The sequence below is a fragment of the Thalassophryne amazonica genome, chromosome 7 (genome assembly GCF_902500255.1).
Source record: "Thalassophryne amazonica chromosome 7, fThaAma1.1, whole genome shotgun sequence".
In the NCBI taxonomy this organism is placed as follows: domain Eukaryota; kingdom Metazoa; phylum Chordata; class Actinopteri; order Batrachoidiformes; family Batrachoididae; genus Thalassophryne; species Thalassophryne amazonica.
In genome coordinates, this window is record NC_047109.1 from 96,341,035 (window position 1) to 96,357,572 (window position 16,538).

The 16,538-nt window shown below is 42.5% G+C and overlaps 1 protein-coding gene across 1 annotated transcript; it reads right to left on the reverse strand.

Moving 5' to 3' along the window:
- Window positions 1–884: 884 nt before the first annotated feature.
- Window positions 885–6,825, reverse strand: oprd1b (opioid receptor, delta 1b). Its single transcript, XM_034175149.1, has 3 exons — window positions 6,501–6,825; window positions 1,904–2,259; window positions 885–1,724 (listed from the first exon to the last, which is right to left on the reverse strand). The coding sequence occupies exons 1-3, from the start codon at window positions 6,752–6,754 to the stop codon at window positions 1,195–1,197; spliced, it is 1,140 nt and encodes a 379-aa protein (XP_034031040.1). The 5' UTR covers window positions 6,755–6,825; the 3' UTR covers window positions 885–1,194.
- Window positions 6,826–16,538: the final 9,713 nt, after the last annotated feature.

Here is a 16,538-nt window from a genome sequence, read left to right on the forward strand (position 1 = left end):
AAAGTCTACACTACAAGCCCATCTTGATTATATTAATTTTAACTCTGTCATGGTGGCGAACAGAAAAAAAAAAACATCACTGTAAAAATACTTATGGATGTAACATTTGACTGATCATGTTTTATTGTTGTCACATTTATTTTTACCCATTAAAAGGACATCAAAGTTGGTACGCTCTGAATGCTGCGAGAGGGCTGTGAGATTAACTTTTATCCCAAATATCTTGGTTCTGCGATGATTTGGTGTGCAGTAATCATCACAGTAATTCATTTAGAAAGCCACAGATGGAGCCCAATTCTACACCTCCTGCACTGCAGCAGGAGCAGCTCGATAGGGATTAAAGTTTGCCTCTTCAAAAAGTTAAATATCAGCCCCTTGAATTCAGTCATGACTTAAAATGTGTTGCACTGAAACAATGATAAACATATCTGTTACTTTAATGAGGTTATATTATAATACATCTATTCACTAAGATAATACAGATCACCGGGTATCTTCAAAACCTTTGCAGCATGTGTCAGGGGAATATAAAATAAGCAGTTTCAGACCTAAATATGGTAAATAGTTGCAACATGCACAGACACACAATTGTGGAATTTTGAGGATGTTTAACGTTAAACTCCAAACATATAATTGTAAAGTGTTGATTTAAAATGATGATTGTCGTCTGCTTGAGGAGGTCTTCCAGTCGCATCCAACTGGGAGGAGGCCCCAGAGAAGACCCAGGACACTCCAGGAGGATTACATCTCTCAGGTGGCATGGGAATGCCTCGGATTTCTCAAGAAGGGTTGGAGGATTTGGCAGAGGATAGGGAAGTGTGGGGTGAGCTGCTTGGTCTGCTGTCATCACGACCCGGACCAGGATAAGTGTTAGAAAATGAATGATTGTGCCAAAATGATCCCTTTAACCTGCATGCTAAGCGTAAGAACGTGCACATCTGCATGTTTCCGTATGCACAGGCACACTCAGGCGTTTACATTTACCGCTGAAACAAACCACCTGCAGGTGGCAGCAGCATGTTTGTCTGATCAAACTCTTGGGACTGTTGAGTTTCCTCACTTGAAACCAGAGGCACAATCATTACCTTCGATGGCTCGTAGGTCAGTGGTGACGTCAGAGCGCCGTGGTGGAGATCTGCCTGATCTCTGTCGGGTCATTCTGGTCTTTTTCCCCACCAGCTGATCCATCACTAGTCAGGCAGGTGTGCTCTCTGTTGCTGCAGTGCCACAGACAGAAACAGGCCCTTTCGCACTATTGCGCATTTTGGAGAAGCTGTCCTGCTCCATTCGGGAGCGATAGGGCAGGCAGAAATCCCTGAAGCACCTCTTGAAGTTCTCATCCAGGAAGGCGTACAGCACAGGGTTGAGACTGCTGTTGGTGTAGCCGAGGGCGATGCACAGGTGCCAGCTCGCCGCCACCAGCAGGTTCTTGTGGTCAATTTTCACCACGGTCTTGATGATGATGAAGATGTGGATGGGAGTCCAGCAGACGATGAAAGCCGCCACCACCACCAGGACCATGCGGGTGATCCGTCGCAGATTCCTGTCCTTCTCCTTGGAGCCTGAGAGCAACCGGACGCTTTTGAGCCGCAGGATCATCAGACCGTAGCAGATGGTGATGACCAGCACGGGCACCACGAAGGCGAAGATGAACACGCAGATTTTTGTCACCGTGTCCCAGTACTGCTCAGGCTGAGGAAAGCTCAGTGTGCAGACAGTCTTGCCTGAAGAGTTAAAACAATTAGAGTTTTATGAAAGGACTCTGTGGAGAAGCTAATTTAAGTTAATCACCCAGCTCAAATGTCTTCTCTGTGACGCCACAGATCGAGCACTGGGAAGCTTCTACAAATACATTTTTATGAAACGAGGATGTTATTTGGCTGCAACAATTAAAACCTCTCACCTTTATCTGTCACCTTGGTAACCGCCATAATCATTACAGGGGCTCCAACAGCAGAGGAGACGATCCAGATGCAGACGTTGATGAGTTTCGCTTTGGCGGGCGTGCGGAAGTCCAGGGCCCTCACGGGATGGCAGACGGCCACATAGCGGTCCACGCTCATCATGGTGAGCGTGAAGATGCTGGTGAACATGTTGTAGTAGTCGATGGCGATGACCACTTTACACAACAGCTCCCCAAAGAGCCATGTGCTCATCAGGTACTTGGCACTCTGGAAGGGAAGCGTGCTGGTGGCAAGGGCGTCGGCGAGAGCCAGGTTGAAGATGTAGATGTTGGTGGCGGTCTTCATCTTTGTGTACCTACAGTGATGAGAATAAGCTGGCATTGAGTCTATTCTGGATCGCAGTTTTTGAGAGTAAACAGAGCCGTCGAGGACGGACGGGCGCTGAGTTGTAACTATTCATGAATTCAGTGGAATCATTTGAAGGGTTAGAAAGCACTTTGTCGGTTTCCGCTCTGAACACAAAGATCTGCGGTTTCACTTAGAAACACATCCAGTTAATAAAATAGCTTGTTGGCGTGTGATGCATTAAGGGAAAGTGAAATGCATGAGAGGCAGAGTTAATGCAGCCTTCGATTAAACAGCATTCAATGTTCCAGGTTAAAAAAAACAACCTTCAAAACACCTCTCTTAACTCCACCTGACAATACAAATCATACAGGCCTTTGTGCTCCCTGTAAAAATAATGATGTCAGAATGCCGGCTGAACATTTGTCTTGTTGTTCCAGATAATACGACAATAGCAACATTACTGTTGAATTTAGAATTCACAAAGCGTCTCTGCAAGGCTGAGCAGACAAGGACGTGTCTCACATGTTGGGCCCTATCTTGACAAGGAGCGCAGCACATTGGGTGCAAATTTTGTGTCCGCTGAAACATTCATATTTATTGCAGCAGGAGGTGATGGTTAAGTGGTTAGAGCAGTGGGTTTGTGACCAGAGGATCATGTGTTCAAATCCCTGTCAGATAGGAAAATCACTCCAAATTGCTCCTGGTTTGTAGTAAGCGTCTTGTATGGCAGCACACCTTCACACATTGGTGTGTGTGTGAATGGGTCAGTGTGAGGCATCACTGTAAAGAGCTTTGACCATGAAAACGCTATAAAAATGATTTAGCTAATCTCATTTCATATAATTAAGTCACCTGATTACTCATGGGTGTGTTGTGGGCATAGCATAAAATTAACCTATCACAGTGGTACCTGTCATTACCAGAGTGTACGACAGTGGTAGGTTTCCTAGCAAGAGAATGGTTTTGCGTACACAGCAGAAAAAATACTGGAAGTGTATTAATTTATATGATGGTCTGATTAACACCTGTTACTTTCCCTGCTGGGTGGGATGATTGTTCACAGACCACCAGGGCTTTAAGGAGCCATTCCGAAAGGAATATGCTCCACTTTGCTATAGCCAAGGAGGGGAGGGCTCCTCTTTCAGCCAGATGGGTGGGCAAGGGGGATCTGCTACATTTGTGACAAAATAGAGCATTTTTCCCCACTCCATTTGCCACTCCACTGCTACATGCAATGATACAGTGAAACAGGAGAGTTTGAGAGAGTAGAAAGAGACAAAGGCAGGTTTGGCTGAACACTTCAATAATAAGGGAAAGCCCAGCTGACTACCCTAATAATAGAAGAATGACAAAAGGCAAACCCACACTAAGACATGTTATTTGCAGCACTGTTAATGGTAGGGTAAAAACTGTTCATGTCAATACTGTGGTTTACGCTATGCCAGAGCCACCTTCCTGACACTCTTAGTTGTCTCCCTGCTCCAACACACCTGAATCCAATGAAAGGCTCATTAAAAGTCTGCTAACGAGTCTTTCATAGTGGACGTACATGATACTGGTGGGAAATACACACGTGGAACACGAAGTGAAGCTCTTAACAGACAGAATATTTTACGTCCACTAATGCTTCAGCTGAACGGTGCTGTTTCTTTTTTTTCTCCCTTGTTTCAGAAGCCATAACTGGCAACTGTCTTCTAGTGTTAGTGGAGGTTAGCCTGTAAGCTCGCCGTCGTGCTGATAATCATTCGAGTACATCTGTTTAATGAAGCTGCTGTAAATGAAGAAATTCAACAAAATATCGACATAAATTGTGAAGGTGTTTTGCTTCTTTCATCATCCATCCACCTCAAGTTCCAAGCGCTGTTTTCTAAGTGAGGCGGAAAGAATTGTACGTGACACCTGATTGGCTGATTACTCGGGTGGTATGAAAAATATTACCCATCTGCGAAAAGGGTGTATTGCTATTTATTCTTTAGTGTTTTATCCAGTCATATTGGCGTATCATTTATAGGTATATGATAATTAAATATACCTTAGTACACTAGCATAGTTCCACCTTAGAATTGGAATATAATATGATATACCTTACTGAATTTTCATGACTGGGAATGATGTCGCACAGAGTTAAATGTGTTCCAGTTTCCATACAAAACTGCAAATTGGGAAATAAGATGGATGTCTCCAAGAAAGCTTGCTCTTTGTGCTTGATTTTTTTCAGAGTAGAGAGATCTACAAAACAAATGTCAGATCCACTAAAGAGACCCCATGGAAGAGGACTGGTAGCCCAGAAGGTATATTAGTGTTTCAACTTACTGCTTGGTTTGTAGCACAGTGTGTCCAGTTGCTGTTAACAGGATCTACCAGGTTAGCCAGTTAGCACCAGTTGATAAACAACATGATACGCAGTATTTCACACATTAAAACACCATAGCAACATGTTCACTGTCAGCAGTAGGACAGTACCGTGTGTGACTTATTACGTTGGACACAAAAAAGGAAGAAGTGCTAAAAAACAGTAACAAGAGTGCTCTGACGGGACAGTATCTCCCGCTGGCAAATGCTGCTTTGGTATAAGTTCTTGCTCCATTCTGATAATATTTCAAGGACTTATACCAATTTTCATTAAATTCATCCTAAATATTTGAGGAGTTGATTTCAAAATACAGGCACCAATTCATGAAACTGGCAGTGTCTAGGTTTGTTAATCAAGTGCCATAACTCTGCCAAAACATGTCATTCTTGTACAGTATTACAATATGTGTATTATCAACCTATAACAAGGATTTGTACCATGTTTCACGAAATTCCTCCTAAAAGTGGGAGAGGAGTTGATTTCAGAACACTTCTCCCGTTTTTGGGACAGACTGACATACACACAGAATGACAGAAATCACCATGACTCACTTTGGCCAGCAGGTGATAAAAACTACATCTTTCACATACTGTTGATACTTGAAGCAGCAATCTTGGGTGATAGGTCAGGGTCACTGGAGTGTAATTTACAAAACATCTTGTGAATGCAATAACTTCTTTTTTAACTGCCCAATTCCACCAAACTTGGTGTGTGTGTTAAGTAAATGGACCCTAAGAAGCCTATTGTCTTTGTGATCAACAGATGAAAGGTCAAGGTTACGAGCTTCCACTTTGTACAACATCTTGTGAGCACAGTAACTTCTTTCCTAATTGCTTGATTATCACCACACTTGGTATATGTATTGGGTACAGTGACCCCCAAGAAGCCTATAGATTTATGGGTCAAAAGGGTCAAAAGTCACAATCACTGGAAGTGCACTTTTTAAAAGCCTTCTGCAGAAAAGTGTCACCAGCTTGCCGTGGGATAGTGCAGACTGTGCACTTGTTCTGTGAATGTTACAATATATAATTAGTATTTGCAATGTCTTTTTGTATCAAAACACGAGTTGTTACACATTATAGGTTTATTGTGAGCAGTCTATCTTTTCATTTCAAAGTCCTGACCCCTGTAAAAACTGAATCCTGTGGCCGACAATCACCTTAGTATTTCTTTTTTAGCCCATGACCTTCTGGCTGTGAGACAACAGTGCTAAACACTAAGCCACCGTGCTGCCGTTAGTTTTACATCATTAATTTGATGATGCACTAATGTGCACCCATGTCTGCAGACCTTTGCAGGAATACACTGCTGGATTTTAAACCCATCTATGACACAAAGACGCTCTGGTGCCAGATGGCACCAACACCTGCTGTGCACATGACCACACCCCAGTATTAGACCTACAAAGACCTGTTGAATTCATCCTCGACACACACAGGCTGAATACAACATAGACCACAGTGACGTCAGAGAAAGATGCTTTGGAATATCAGCAGGCTGATTTTTAGTATCGGTAGGCTGGAAAATGTGACTGTGCCATTAAAAAACATTTGCCTCCAAAAGGTTTGTATGAATGTTTATTCTGAGCTGTCAGTATGATTCCTGACAGGAATATGTGGCGCAGTGAAGCCTCCTCCCTTCACTGTGTGTGTGGGTGGTGCGTGTGTGTGTGAGAGAGAGAGTGAGGAGCGCTCCAGAGGGCTAATTATAAAATGAATACTGAAAAATAAAGTTATTTCCCAGTTTTTACACGACCAGTTGCGTTTGGAAAAAATAGGATTATTTAAAATCATGCTCACTGACATTTTAATTGGTTGCTGGCTGTTAATTAACTTGGTAACAGGTAGAAACAAAGAGCCTTCTGGCTTTGGGCCGGTGCGTCTTTGCGCTCCTACCTGAGCACCCCGTACATGACCAGGATGTTTCCCAGCAGTCCCACCACGCAGATGACGGAGTACAGAGCCGTGATGCACGCGGCGATCATCACGCTCGCCGTGTCCCTGCCCGCGTGCGCGTGGGTCTCGTTGCTCCCCGACGGCGCAAACACGAGATCCTCGGAGAGTGTCACGTTCGCAGGAGTTACAGAAACGGGGTAGAGTTCGTTGAAATCTGCAACAAACTCCGTGGGTAGAAGAGTGGAGGATGGCATGTTTCGATTCAGGTCCGATTCCTGCGCGCGAGAAGCCAAAAGACGCACAAGAAGCGCGCGGAGTCTGGAGGGAGGATAACTGAGGAGGCGCACAGAGGAGAGATCGATCGATCTAACTCTCTCTCTCTCGACGGTTGTTGCAGCCCCTAACCAATTTGGCACCCTAGACAAGATTTGGCGCCCACACACACACACACACACACACACACACACACACACACACACACACACACACACACACACACACACACACACACACACACACACACACATTCCTCTTGACGATCGATGCAGGTCAAAATGAACTCAGCTCAAAGCCTCTCGGGTAGGTCAGTTTAGTCGAACCTCACCCTAAAACGCCTTATAGGAATTAACAAACCACGTTTAGGTGAACCTCACCCCAGTGATGAAGGCACACTTATGGGCCTTTCACACTGCATATACTTCAGGCCAATCCGTCAACGCTTTCCAGTCCGTCAAGATGCGTTTTTAACGCATCCGAAGCGGCAAGGGGCGGAGACTGCCACGTCACACTCTGGCTGTTTCCACAATCTGAAAAACGTTCAGCGATCTTCAGCTTCACCCTGCTGGGAGAAGCTTTTTTTCAGATACTTTTCGGAGTGACGCCGACCGAGGGAGGACTGACGACTTGGTGGGATATCGATCGAACCGCGACGGAGAAGCCGGTGTCGTGGTCTGAGTTTGCGCCGGTCTCATTTTACCAAGCGCATGCGCAAATCGATTTTTTTTTTTCCGCGGTCAACTTCCGGGAGGTCTAGATTTACCATTTCTTGCGGCGATCTTCAACCGAGCAGATGTATTTTGAAATAACTGCATTTTCCACACACTTTTGATTCAGAAAACTTGAAGTGGGACATAAATTCAGACTTGCAGGGTGGAAATTTCAGACTAACCAGAATTATAATGGTTAAATCAATAAGCATCAATAGAAAGTGACAGGATTTACTTGTGGTTCCAATTAAAAAAATTATATAATATATTTGCTTGGCAAATTTCGACCAGGGTCAATAACACACAAGTCTCAATATACCAAGATGGTAAAATCAGACTGGTGGTAATCTCAGACCGTGACACCGGCCTTCAGGCATCATCCCTGGGCAGAGCGAGGCAGGCAGCCGGGGGGATGGAGCAAACCCACTCAGTCCGAAATCTCCCACTTTTTGGATATCAATCAATCAATCAATTTTTTTTTATATAGCGCCAAATCACAACAAACAGCCGCCCCAAGGCGCTCCACACTGCAAGGCAAGGCCATACAATAATGATGTAAAACCCCAACGGTCAAAACGACCCCCTGTGAGCAAGCACTTGGCTACAGTGGGAAGGAAAAACTCCCTTTTAACAGGAAGAAACCTCCAGCAGAACCAGGCTCAGGGAGGGGCAGTCCTCTGCTGGGACTGGTTGGGGCTGAGGGAGAGAACCAGGAAAAAGACATGCTGTGGAGGGGAGCAGAGAATATATGCGAAGTTCCAGTTTGCCCAACGGAGTTTAGTTCTGCAGCTTTATCGAGGTGAGAATAATGTAAAAATAAAATGTGACGTTTACTGAACTGTGAAGGTTTATTGATCGGCTAACATTAGCGTAGCCTTTTAGCACAGTTGATCTGAGTGAACGCTTTAATTTCCAAATGGTTCAGTCTTTTTATTTTTACCAAATCTACAGCTTTTTTTCAGACACCACAAAAGCTCAACTTTAAATAACTTATTTTTTCAGGCGTTTTTTTTCCCATTATTTTTTTCCCATTTTTTTTCCTTTTTTATATATAAACTGTTTAGTGTTTCTTTATATTTAAAGAAATATTTTTATTTATCCCAATCAGGAACATTTGCTGTGCAGACAACCAAACTTCCACTGATGAGCTGAACATCACGAAGTCCAGTCGAAAGAAAACATCTCTGCTCTTCAAAATAGGACAAAAGTGTCTTCAGCAACACCACCAGCGTTCAAAGCTGCAGAAGAGACCTTCATCTGGTCCCGAGAATCCAGCAGAACATCACCTACTTCTAAATAAAAGGCTCTTTCAACAGAAACTATTTTTTTATTTTTTAAATAGCTGTTTCATTTTATATTTTAACAATAAATGAACAGATCATTAAAAATGTCCACGAAATCAAAGTCAAAAGACATTTGCACAGGTAGAAGCTCTCCACTTATTGTGCTCAAATTCACATTTTAGAAATGACTCTGTCCTGATAACGACATTAAAGGCAATTAGATATTTTGGCGAAATTACAAGTTGAAATGACCATTAAAAAAAAATTCATCATGAGGTTTATGTCACAGAAATCCTACTTTACAATCACATTGCAGTCATTGTTAAATTATTTCTTGTTGCATTTATAATAAACATTTGTATTTATTTACAGTGTCTGTTTATGGTTGAAATGAGATATAAATAATCTACCAGTCTTAAAAAAATGTACAAATTTCCATGTTATTTTGTCTAAAAATAAATGTCTGTGGTTCCTTATGTTAAACAAGAAATTATCTAATCTGAAATCACAGGTGGTTTTAATTTACAGGTGAAAGGTTTCTAAAGAACCATTTATTGATTTATTTAGCTATTTTAATTACAAGTGTTCTAATTTTTTTAACAGTAATCAGAAATTCTGAGGTAACAAACAACAACAAAAAACATTTCCAAGGATTTTTCTTCAGAAAACTGCTCCATAAATGAGCAGTCCCGTGACACGTTTGTTTTGTAAAGATCAGTGGTTTGTTCTACACTGATCCATTTTGTAGAGATCAGTGGTTACTGCCACTAGTACTCCGTGTTTTGGCCCGACGCGTCGTTCCTATTGGACAACGCAAAGGTGCGTCACAGCTCAGAGTGTCGAAAGTTGGATTGACTTGAACTTCGACTGCGTCAGCCTGCCGACAAGCGGCAATGCGCGCTCCCGTCAGAAGCATCGGTTTTTGACGCGACGCATCTGATGCATCTAAAAAGCAACGCGTCTCATTGAAAATAATGCTTTTTAGACCGATTTTTGATGCATCTGACGTATTCAGTGTGAAAGGCCCATAACACTGCTAACTACCTGATGCAATGCAACACAAAAAAATAATTCATCATATTATTGTGGCAAGCTGCATGGAAGAACGAAGACCAAGCTGGAGTGCTTATCTTTTGCACACAACAACACAAACAATGGCGGAAGTCATCATGCACACTAGACACTTATGGTAACAGCAACATGATACTCAACCAAACTGACTAAACCAATTGGGCACCACTCAAAAAACTGACTCATTGAATTGGATTTCCATCTAATAAATATATGTAGACCCAACTCAAAAAAGCACATCCATACAAGATAATTTAATTTAGTTGGGACTACATATATTTTATTTATTCGATGGAAACCCTGCACATAATTGAGTTCATCCAATAAGTCATTCTTTCAATGTAGTCTCCTTTGAGGGTGGGCGGTAAAGGGGTTAAATGAAAGAGCATATGACAAAAATTGTACTTACGGGGACAGCCCCATTATCATTATTCACATTAAATCTCGCTAATACTTACCGACATGACCTCTCCCATTTGCCTTGTCTCCCCTTCACTGGGAACCAAAAGAACCTGCACTTTTCATGAGTACTTCAGTGATTGCAGCCAAAAACAAAACAGTACACCATCTTTCCATGTGAAGTGATGCTGTGTTTGTGTTGCGTACTGGCAGGCTGTCCCCGGAAGTGGTCAAATCCCGCAGTATCATGCGGAGGTTCAAACAAGACTGCACTGTCTCACTGAACTACAAAACACAACAGATCAACAACACTGTTAAACTAACATGAACCACAATAACACTTAAAACCCCCAAACCCCAAACTCCCATAATGCATTGCAGCACAACAATTTACAGTATTAGCGACCGGCCCGGCGATCACTTTACTATTTTTACTGTACCTCTGTCTTTGTCCCATTTTCCTCCTTTTCTTTTTTCCTCCCTTGGGCACCAGACAGTTTGGGCTGTTTTGGCATTGTTGTTAAACCACATAAATCATGACCCGGCACCAGACAGTTTGACATTGTTGTTATGTTATGTTATGTTATGTTATCAGACACTTTAGAGGGGTTTAGGCTTTAGAGGGTGCCAGCAGAAAGACCGGCACCCTGTTGGGCAACGGCATCGGTGTCAGTTGTTAATCCGGCCCTCACCCGATCTGGTATGGAAACTGCATGGTTGGGTTGGCTTGTTTTATGCCGGGTGCCCTTCCTGACCAATCCTACTCATTTATCTGGGCTTGGGACTGGCACTCAGAATGTACTGGCTGCACACCCCATGTGGCTGAGTTAAAACATGACATCAATTAAATGTGACAAATAATAAATACAATTATTCACAAAACTTTATCATTTTAATTTCCTGCACTTTCAGTTAAAATCATTATAGAAACTTTGCATAATTTATTACCATCCATCAAAAATGTCAGCAACCTATTTTATAAACACTACCCAATTTACCCATGGGCAACGAGCTAGAAATCATTTATGCTTCAAATAATGTGTCAGATCAGTAAGGGGAGGGGTGGTGGACAATTCACTGATATGAATCAGAAATCAGTATTAAAGTACACAACATGACTACAGTGTTTTGCAGATGCCCATATTAATATAAATGTACTAAGATCTGGTCTGTGGTCTGATTTTAATGTTATGAATCGATTGCGTGATGTTGTGCTGCTACTTCGTCATCATTAAGCGCTCATAAAGATTCAAAATTCAGCATGAAAGTCCAGCTGGTTCAGAACACGAAAGCCAGTTTATTGGTTATCCAATGCCTGTTTTTATTCACGTGCTGCTGTCATGGTGTTGGGAAGAGGATTTGGCTTGGGGTGTCATGGGATGTAACGTTAACCCAACAAGAACACATCTAAAACAGCTCCGCACAATATTTAAATGGCACAAAATTGATTATATTTCGTTTGCTCCTGTATGTGATACTGACTCCAGTACTGAACTAAAGCAAAAAAAAACAAAACAAACAAACTTAAGAGGGTCCCTGGTCCCTTTAATGAAATATGTATTTGAAGGTAAGCAATGACACTTTTGGTTTCTTCAAATATATCATGAAAATTAATGTCTTTATTAAACAAAGACTCATATCAGATAGGATTCAGATTCTTTAGTGTCACTGTAACAAGTCCAACGAAAAGTAAGGTGCAAACCTCATATAAACCTATATGGGTGATTCTTTAACTACGGGCACTATTGGCCTTGTAAATGTAATTTCCACCACACCATTGCCTTACAATATAAAGCGCCTTGGGGCAACTGTTTGTTGTGATTTGGCGCTATATACATGTGCTCTGATGTCACTGTTTATCTCCATAGAAACTACCCAAACAATCTTTCATACAAACTGTTTAAAGGGACATTACAGTGTTGTGGTGGAAATTACGGCAATAGTGTGGGACAACTACATTTTGTTTTAAAAAATCATAGCAGTTGTATGACATTGAATACCCCAATTATGTTTTGATTATTTTACTGATATTTTATTCAGAGATATTTTAAAACATTAGAAAAAACATTTCTTTACCATTCATTTTTATCATTGAAGATCAAAAGTCTGGGTGTGGGACAAGCACAAAACGGCAATATTTGCATATAATGATGCTGAAAAAAGGTGAAAAAGTCATCATAGACTACTAGAAACAAATTTCTTAACACACTTTCATTGTAAAGATAACTATAAAAGTGTGAAATTTCCCCTTTTTTCTGTTTTTCATACAATATGATCAAAGGACATAAGTGCCCGTAGTCTAAGAATCACCCATAAACAACATGCAGACTTACAAGGTCTAGGGAAGAAAAAGAAAATACACAAAAAATTTAACAGAATAAAAAAAGGTATGTACAGTGGCAAAAAATTTTGCTACAAATGAGAAAAGTAAGTACCAAACCGTAGAGCGTAGTAACAGTGGATATTGGAAATTAACGGATATCACACTCATTTCAGTGTGGCATGTGACTTGGCTATTTTATGTCAGTGGCATTCAAAGCCCTTACAACAGTTGGGTAGAACTATTTTTCAGTCTATTTTACTTGCTTCAGTGGCCCTGTACCGTCTGCCTGATGGCAGTAGCTCAAACAGAGAGCGGCCAGGGTGGGATGAGTCTTTTAGGATGGTTTTGGTTCTCCTGAGACAGTAGGAGCCATGAAGGCCCGCCATTGTGGTAACACCTTGGAGCTCTTTCCTGTTTGCCACTTTGTCGCTGTCAGACTATGTACAGAGGCAGTATGTGAGGATGCTCTCCATGGTAGAGCAGTAAAAAGACACAAGCAGTCTCTGGTTTATGTTATTTTTCCTGAGGATTCTCAGAAAGTGGAGTCGTTGCTGTGCCTTCTTTATCAAATGTGTGGTGTTCCAGTCCAAGGTCAGTTTCTCCTCTATGTGGACTCTCCCAGAAACGGAAGTCCCTGACCCTTTTTACACACGTCCCACTAATGAAAATGGGATGAAAGAAGATTTTATTTCTCCTAGTCTATAATTAGCTCCCTGGTTTGGATGTGTTCAGGAGCAGGTTATTTCTCTACACCACACAGTCAGCTGTTCCACTCATCCCGCTAAGCGGATTCATCATGGTTGTCTAACCAGATCCTTACTCTGGATGGCATTACCCTGACCTCTAGTAATACTGTGAGAAATCTTGGAGTCATTTTTGATCAGGATATGTCATTCAAAGCGCATATTAAACAAATATGTAGGACTGCTTTTTTGCATTTACGCAATATCTCTAAAATTAGAAAGGTCTTGTCTCAGAGTGATGCTGAAAAACTAATTCATGCATTTATTTCCTCTAGGCTGGGACTATTGTAATTCATTATTATCAGGTTGTCCTAAAAGTTCCCTAAAAAGCCTTCAGTTAATTCAAATGCTGCAGCTAGAGTACTGACGGGGACTGGAAGGAGAGAGCATATCTCACCCACTATTGGCCTCTCTTCATTGGCTTCCTGTTGATTCTAGATAGAATTTAAAATTCTTCTTCTTACTTATAAGGTTTTGAATAATCAGGTCCCATCTTATCTTAGGGACCTCGTAGTACCATATCACCCCAATAGGCGCTTCGCTCTCAGACTGCAGGCTTACTTGTAGTTCCTAGGGTTTGTAAGAGTAGAATGGGAGGCAGAGGCCTTCACTTCAGGCTCCTCTCCTGTGGAACCAGCTCCCAATTCAGATCAGGGAGACAGACACCCTCTCTACTTTAAGATTAGGCTTAAAACTTTCCTTTTTGCTAAAGCTTATAGTTAGGGCTGGATCAGGTGACCCTGAACCATCCCTTAGTTATGCTGCTATAGACGTAGACTGCTGGGGGGTTCCCATGATGCACTGTTTCTTTCTCTTTTTGCTCTGTATGCACCACTCTGCATTTAATCATTAGTGATCGATCTCTGCTCCCCTCCACAGCATGTCTTTTTCCTGGTTCTCTCCCTCAGCCCCAACCAGTCCCAGCAGAGGACTGCCCCTCCCTGGCCTGGTTCTGCTGGGGGTTTCTTCCTGTTAGGGGGGAGTTTTTCCTTCCCACTGTAGCCAAGTGCTTGCTCACAGGGGGTCGTTTTGACCGTTGGGGTTTTACATAAGTATTGTATGGCCTTGCCTTACAATATAAAGCGCCTTGGGGCAACTGTTTGTTGTGATTTGGCGCTATATAAAAAAATTGATTGATTGATTGATTGATTGATCTCCTCCAGTGATACAGTCTACCACTGTTGTGTCATCTGCATACTTAATGATGGTGTTGCTGGTGTGGATGGGGGTGCAGTCAGAGGTATAGAAGGTGAACAGCAGTTGGCTCAGCACGCAGCCTTGAGGAGAACTGGTGCTGGGTGTGAGAGCTGTGGATATGTGGGGGCTAATCCTGACCTTCTCTGAGTGATGTGATCTGACAGAAAGTTCTTAATCCAAAAATGTGGAATGAGGTAGTCTGAGGTTTAGCAGTTTCCTCACAGGCCATGGGGAAGGACAGTGGAACGATAATCCATGACGAGAAGATGGGCATAGTTACCTTGTTGCTCTAGGTGGGCCAGGGTAGTGTGGAGGGCAGTGGTCATGGCATCCTCTGTTTACTTGTTGACCTTGCAAGCAAACTGGTATGGGTCAGAAGTGGGGGATAAGAATGTCGTGATGTGACTCCTAAAGAGTTTTTCAAAACACTTCATCACCACCGGTGTGAGTGCAACATGCCTGTAGTCATTGAAGCTGGATATGGGGCATTTCTTGGGTAGAGGGACTACGGTGGAGGTCTTCAGACATGATGGGACAGCAGACTGTGTCAGGGACCCGGTTTGAAGATTTTAGTGAAAATCCCAGCAAGCTGGTCTGCACAGTCTTTCAGCACCCATCTGGAGATGCCATCAGGGCCAGTTGCTTTACGTGGATTGACACCCCTCAGCGTGCACCTCATCTTGTGCTCTCCCACCATGAAGTTGCTCCCGGCTGCTGGCAGCAACATGGCTGCTACTGGTGCCACAGTCTCGAAGCAAGCAAAGCAAGATTGAACTCTTCTGCCAATGCAGCATCACCCTCAGGCATCTATGCCGGGTTGTAGTTGGTGAGGTGCTGGACCGCATCCATGCCTGTCTGCTGTTGTTGCCATCCAGGTGGTCATCGATCATCCTTCTGAAGTCCTCCTTGGCCTTCCTGATGCCTCTCACCATACATCCCATCTACCACAGGCAGGTGCATTAGCATGTTTATGCTCATAAATACAATGACAGGAACCTTGTGCGACACTTTGGCTCAATGCTTTAACTGACAGGCTTTGATAACACTGTCAAAGCTCAATCTTACCTGACCATCGTGGGCATCATTTTTACCTGAGGCCAAAATATGGCCATCAGGTATTACGATGAGTTTGAGTGTATCCATCCATCCATCCATCTGTCTCTCTCTCTCTGTGCTCAGCATAACTCCATTCCTATTACTGCCAGGGTCTTCAAATACACAGAGAACATTTTTGGGACACAGACCTTGGACAAGTTCACAGATGGCTAATCTTGACCTGTTTTAAGTGGTCAAAAGGTCACATCATTTCCTATTTTTATGCTATCCTATTCTGCTTTCCTCAGTCCAGTGAAAAATCGTGACAGAAATTTGTCGAGCTCTTCATCTGACAGCGTTTCTACTTCAGCTAGAGATGTCTCAGTGAATACCGCAAATGCCTCCAGACGGCTTATGGATTTGTTTTTGCGTGCGTGTTAGATGAATGAGCACCGTTAATAAGCTTGTTCAACTCATCGTCTATCACCAAAACAAACTCTCCCATGGTTGTTCTTAAACTAAGCGCCATTGTCGTGTCAAATGTTGTGAGAGTGCTAGTGTGAGCGCGCGGTGCGTCAATGCTTGATTGCTGCATGCACGCAAAGGCAAATGTTGAGTTTTTATATTAAGGTCATCGCAGTGTGTAATGGTGCAAAATGTATGGAACCAAAATTGCAAATGGGACAAATGATCAATATCACATGACATGATCTATTTAGGTGTTATATAATTTGAATCAATGGAACTTTTCGTTTTAGAAGTTAAACGCTTATGGGTGATTCTTAGACTACAGGCACTTATTATGTCCTTTGATCATATTGTATGAAAAACAGAAAAAAGGGGACATTTCACACTTTTATAGTTATCTTTACAATGAAAGTGTGTTAAGAAATTTGTTCTAGTAGTCTATTGTCATATAGGGTAACAGATGTGCCTGCACATATACTGTGTCATATACGGTAATGGAGGACACACGGGGAGAGAGGTGTGGTTGTGCTGTT

Excerpts from the sequence above, each read along its gene's own strand:
- oprd1b (XM_034175149.1), bottom strand. The coding sequence starts at position 6,754 with ATGCCATCCTCCACTCTTCTACCCACGGAGTTTGTTGCAGATTTCAAC. Across the intron at positions 2,260-6,500 it reads GTCATGTACGGGGTGCTCAG|GTACACAAAGATGAAGACCG; the intron begins GTAGGAGCGCAA and ends TCATCACTGTAG. Across the intron at positions 1,725-1,903 it reads TACCAAGGTGACAGATAAAG|GCAAGACTGTCTGCACACTG; the intron begins GTGAGAGGTTTT and ends TTAACTCTTCAG.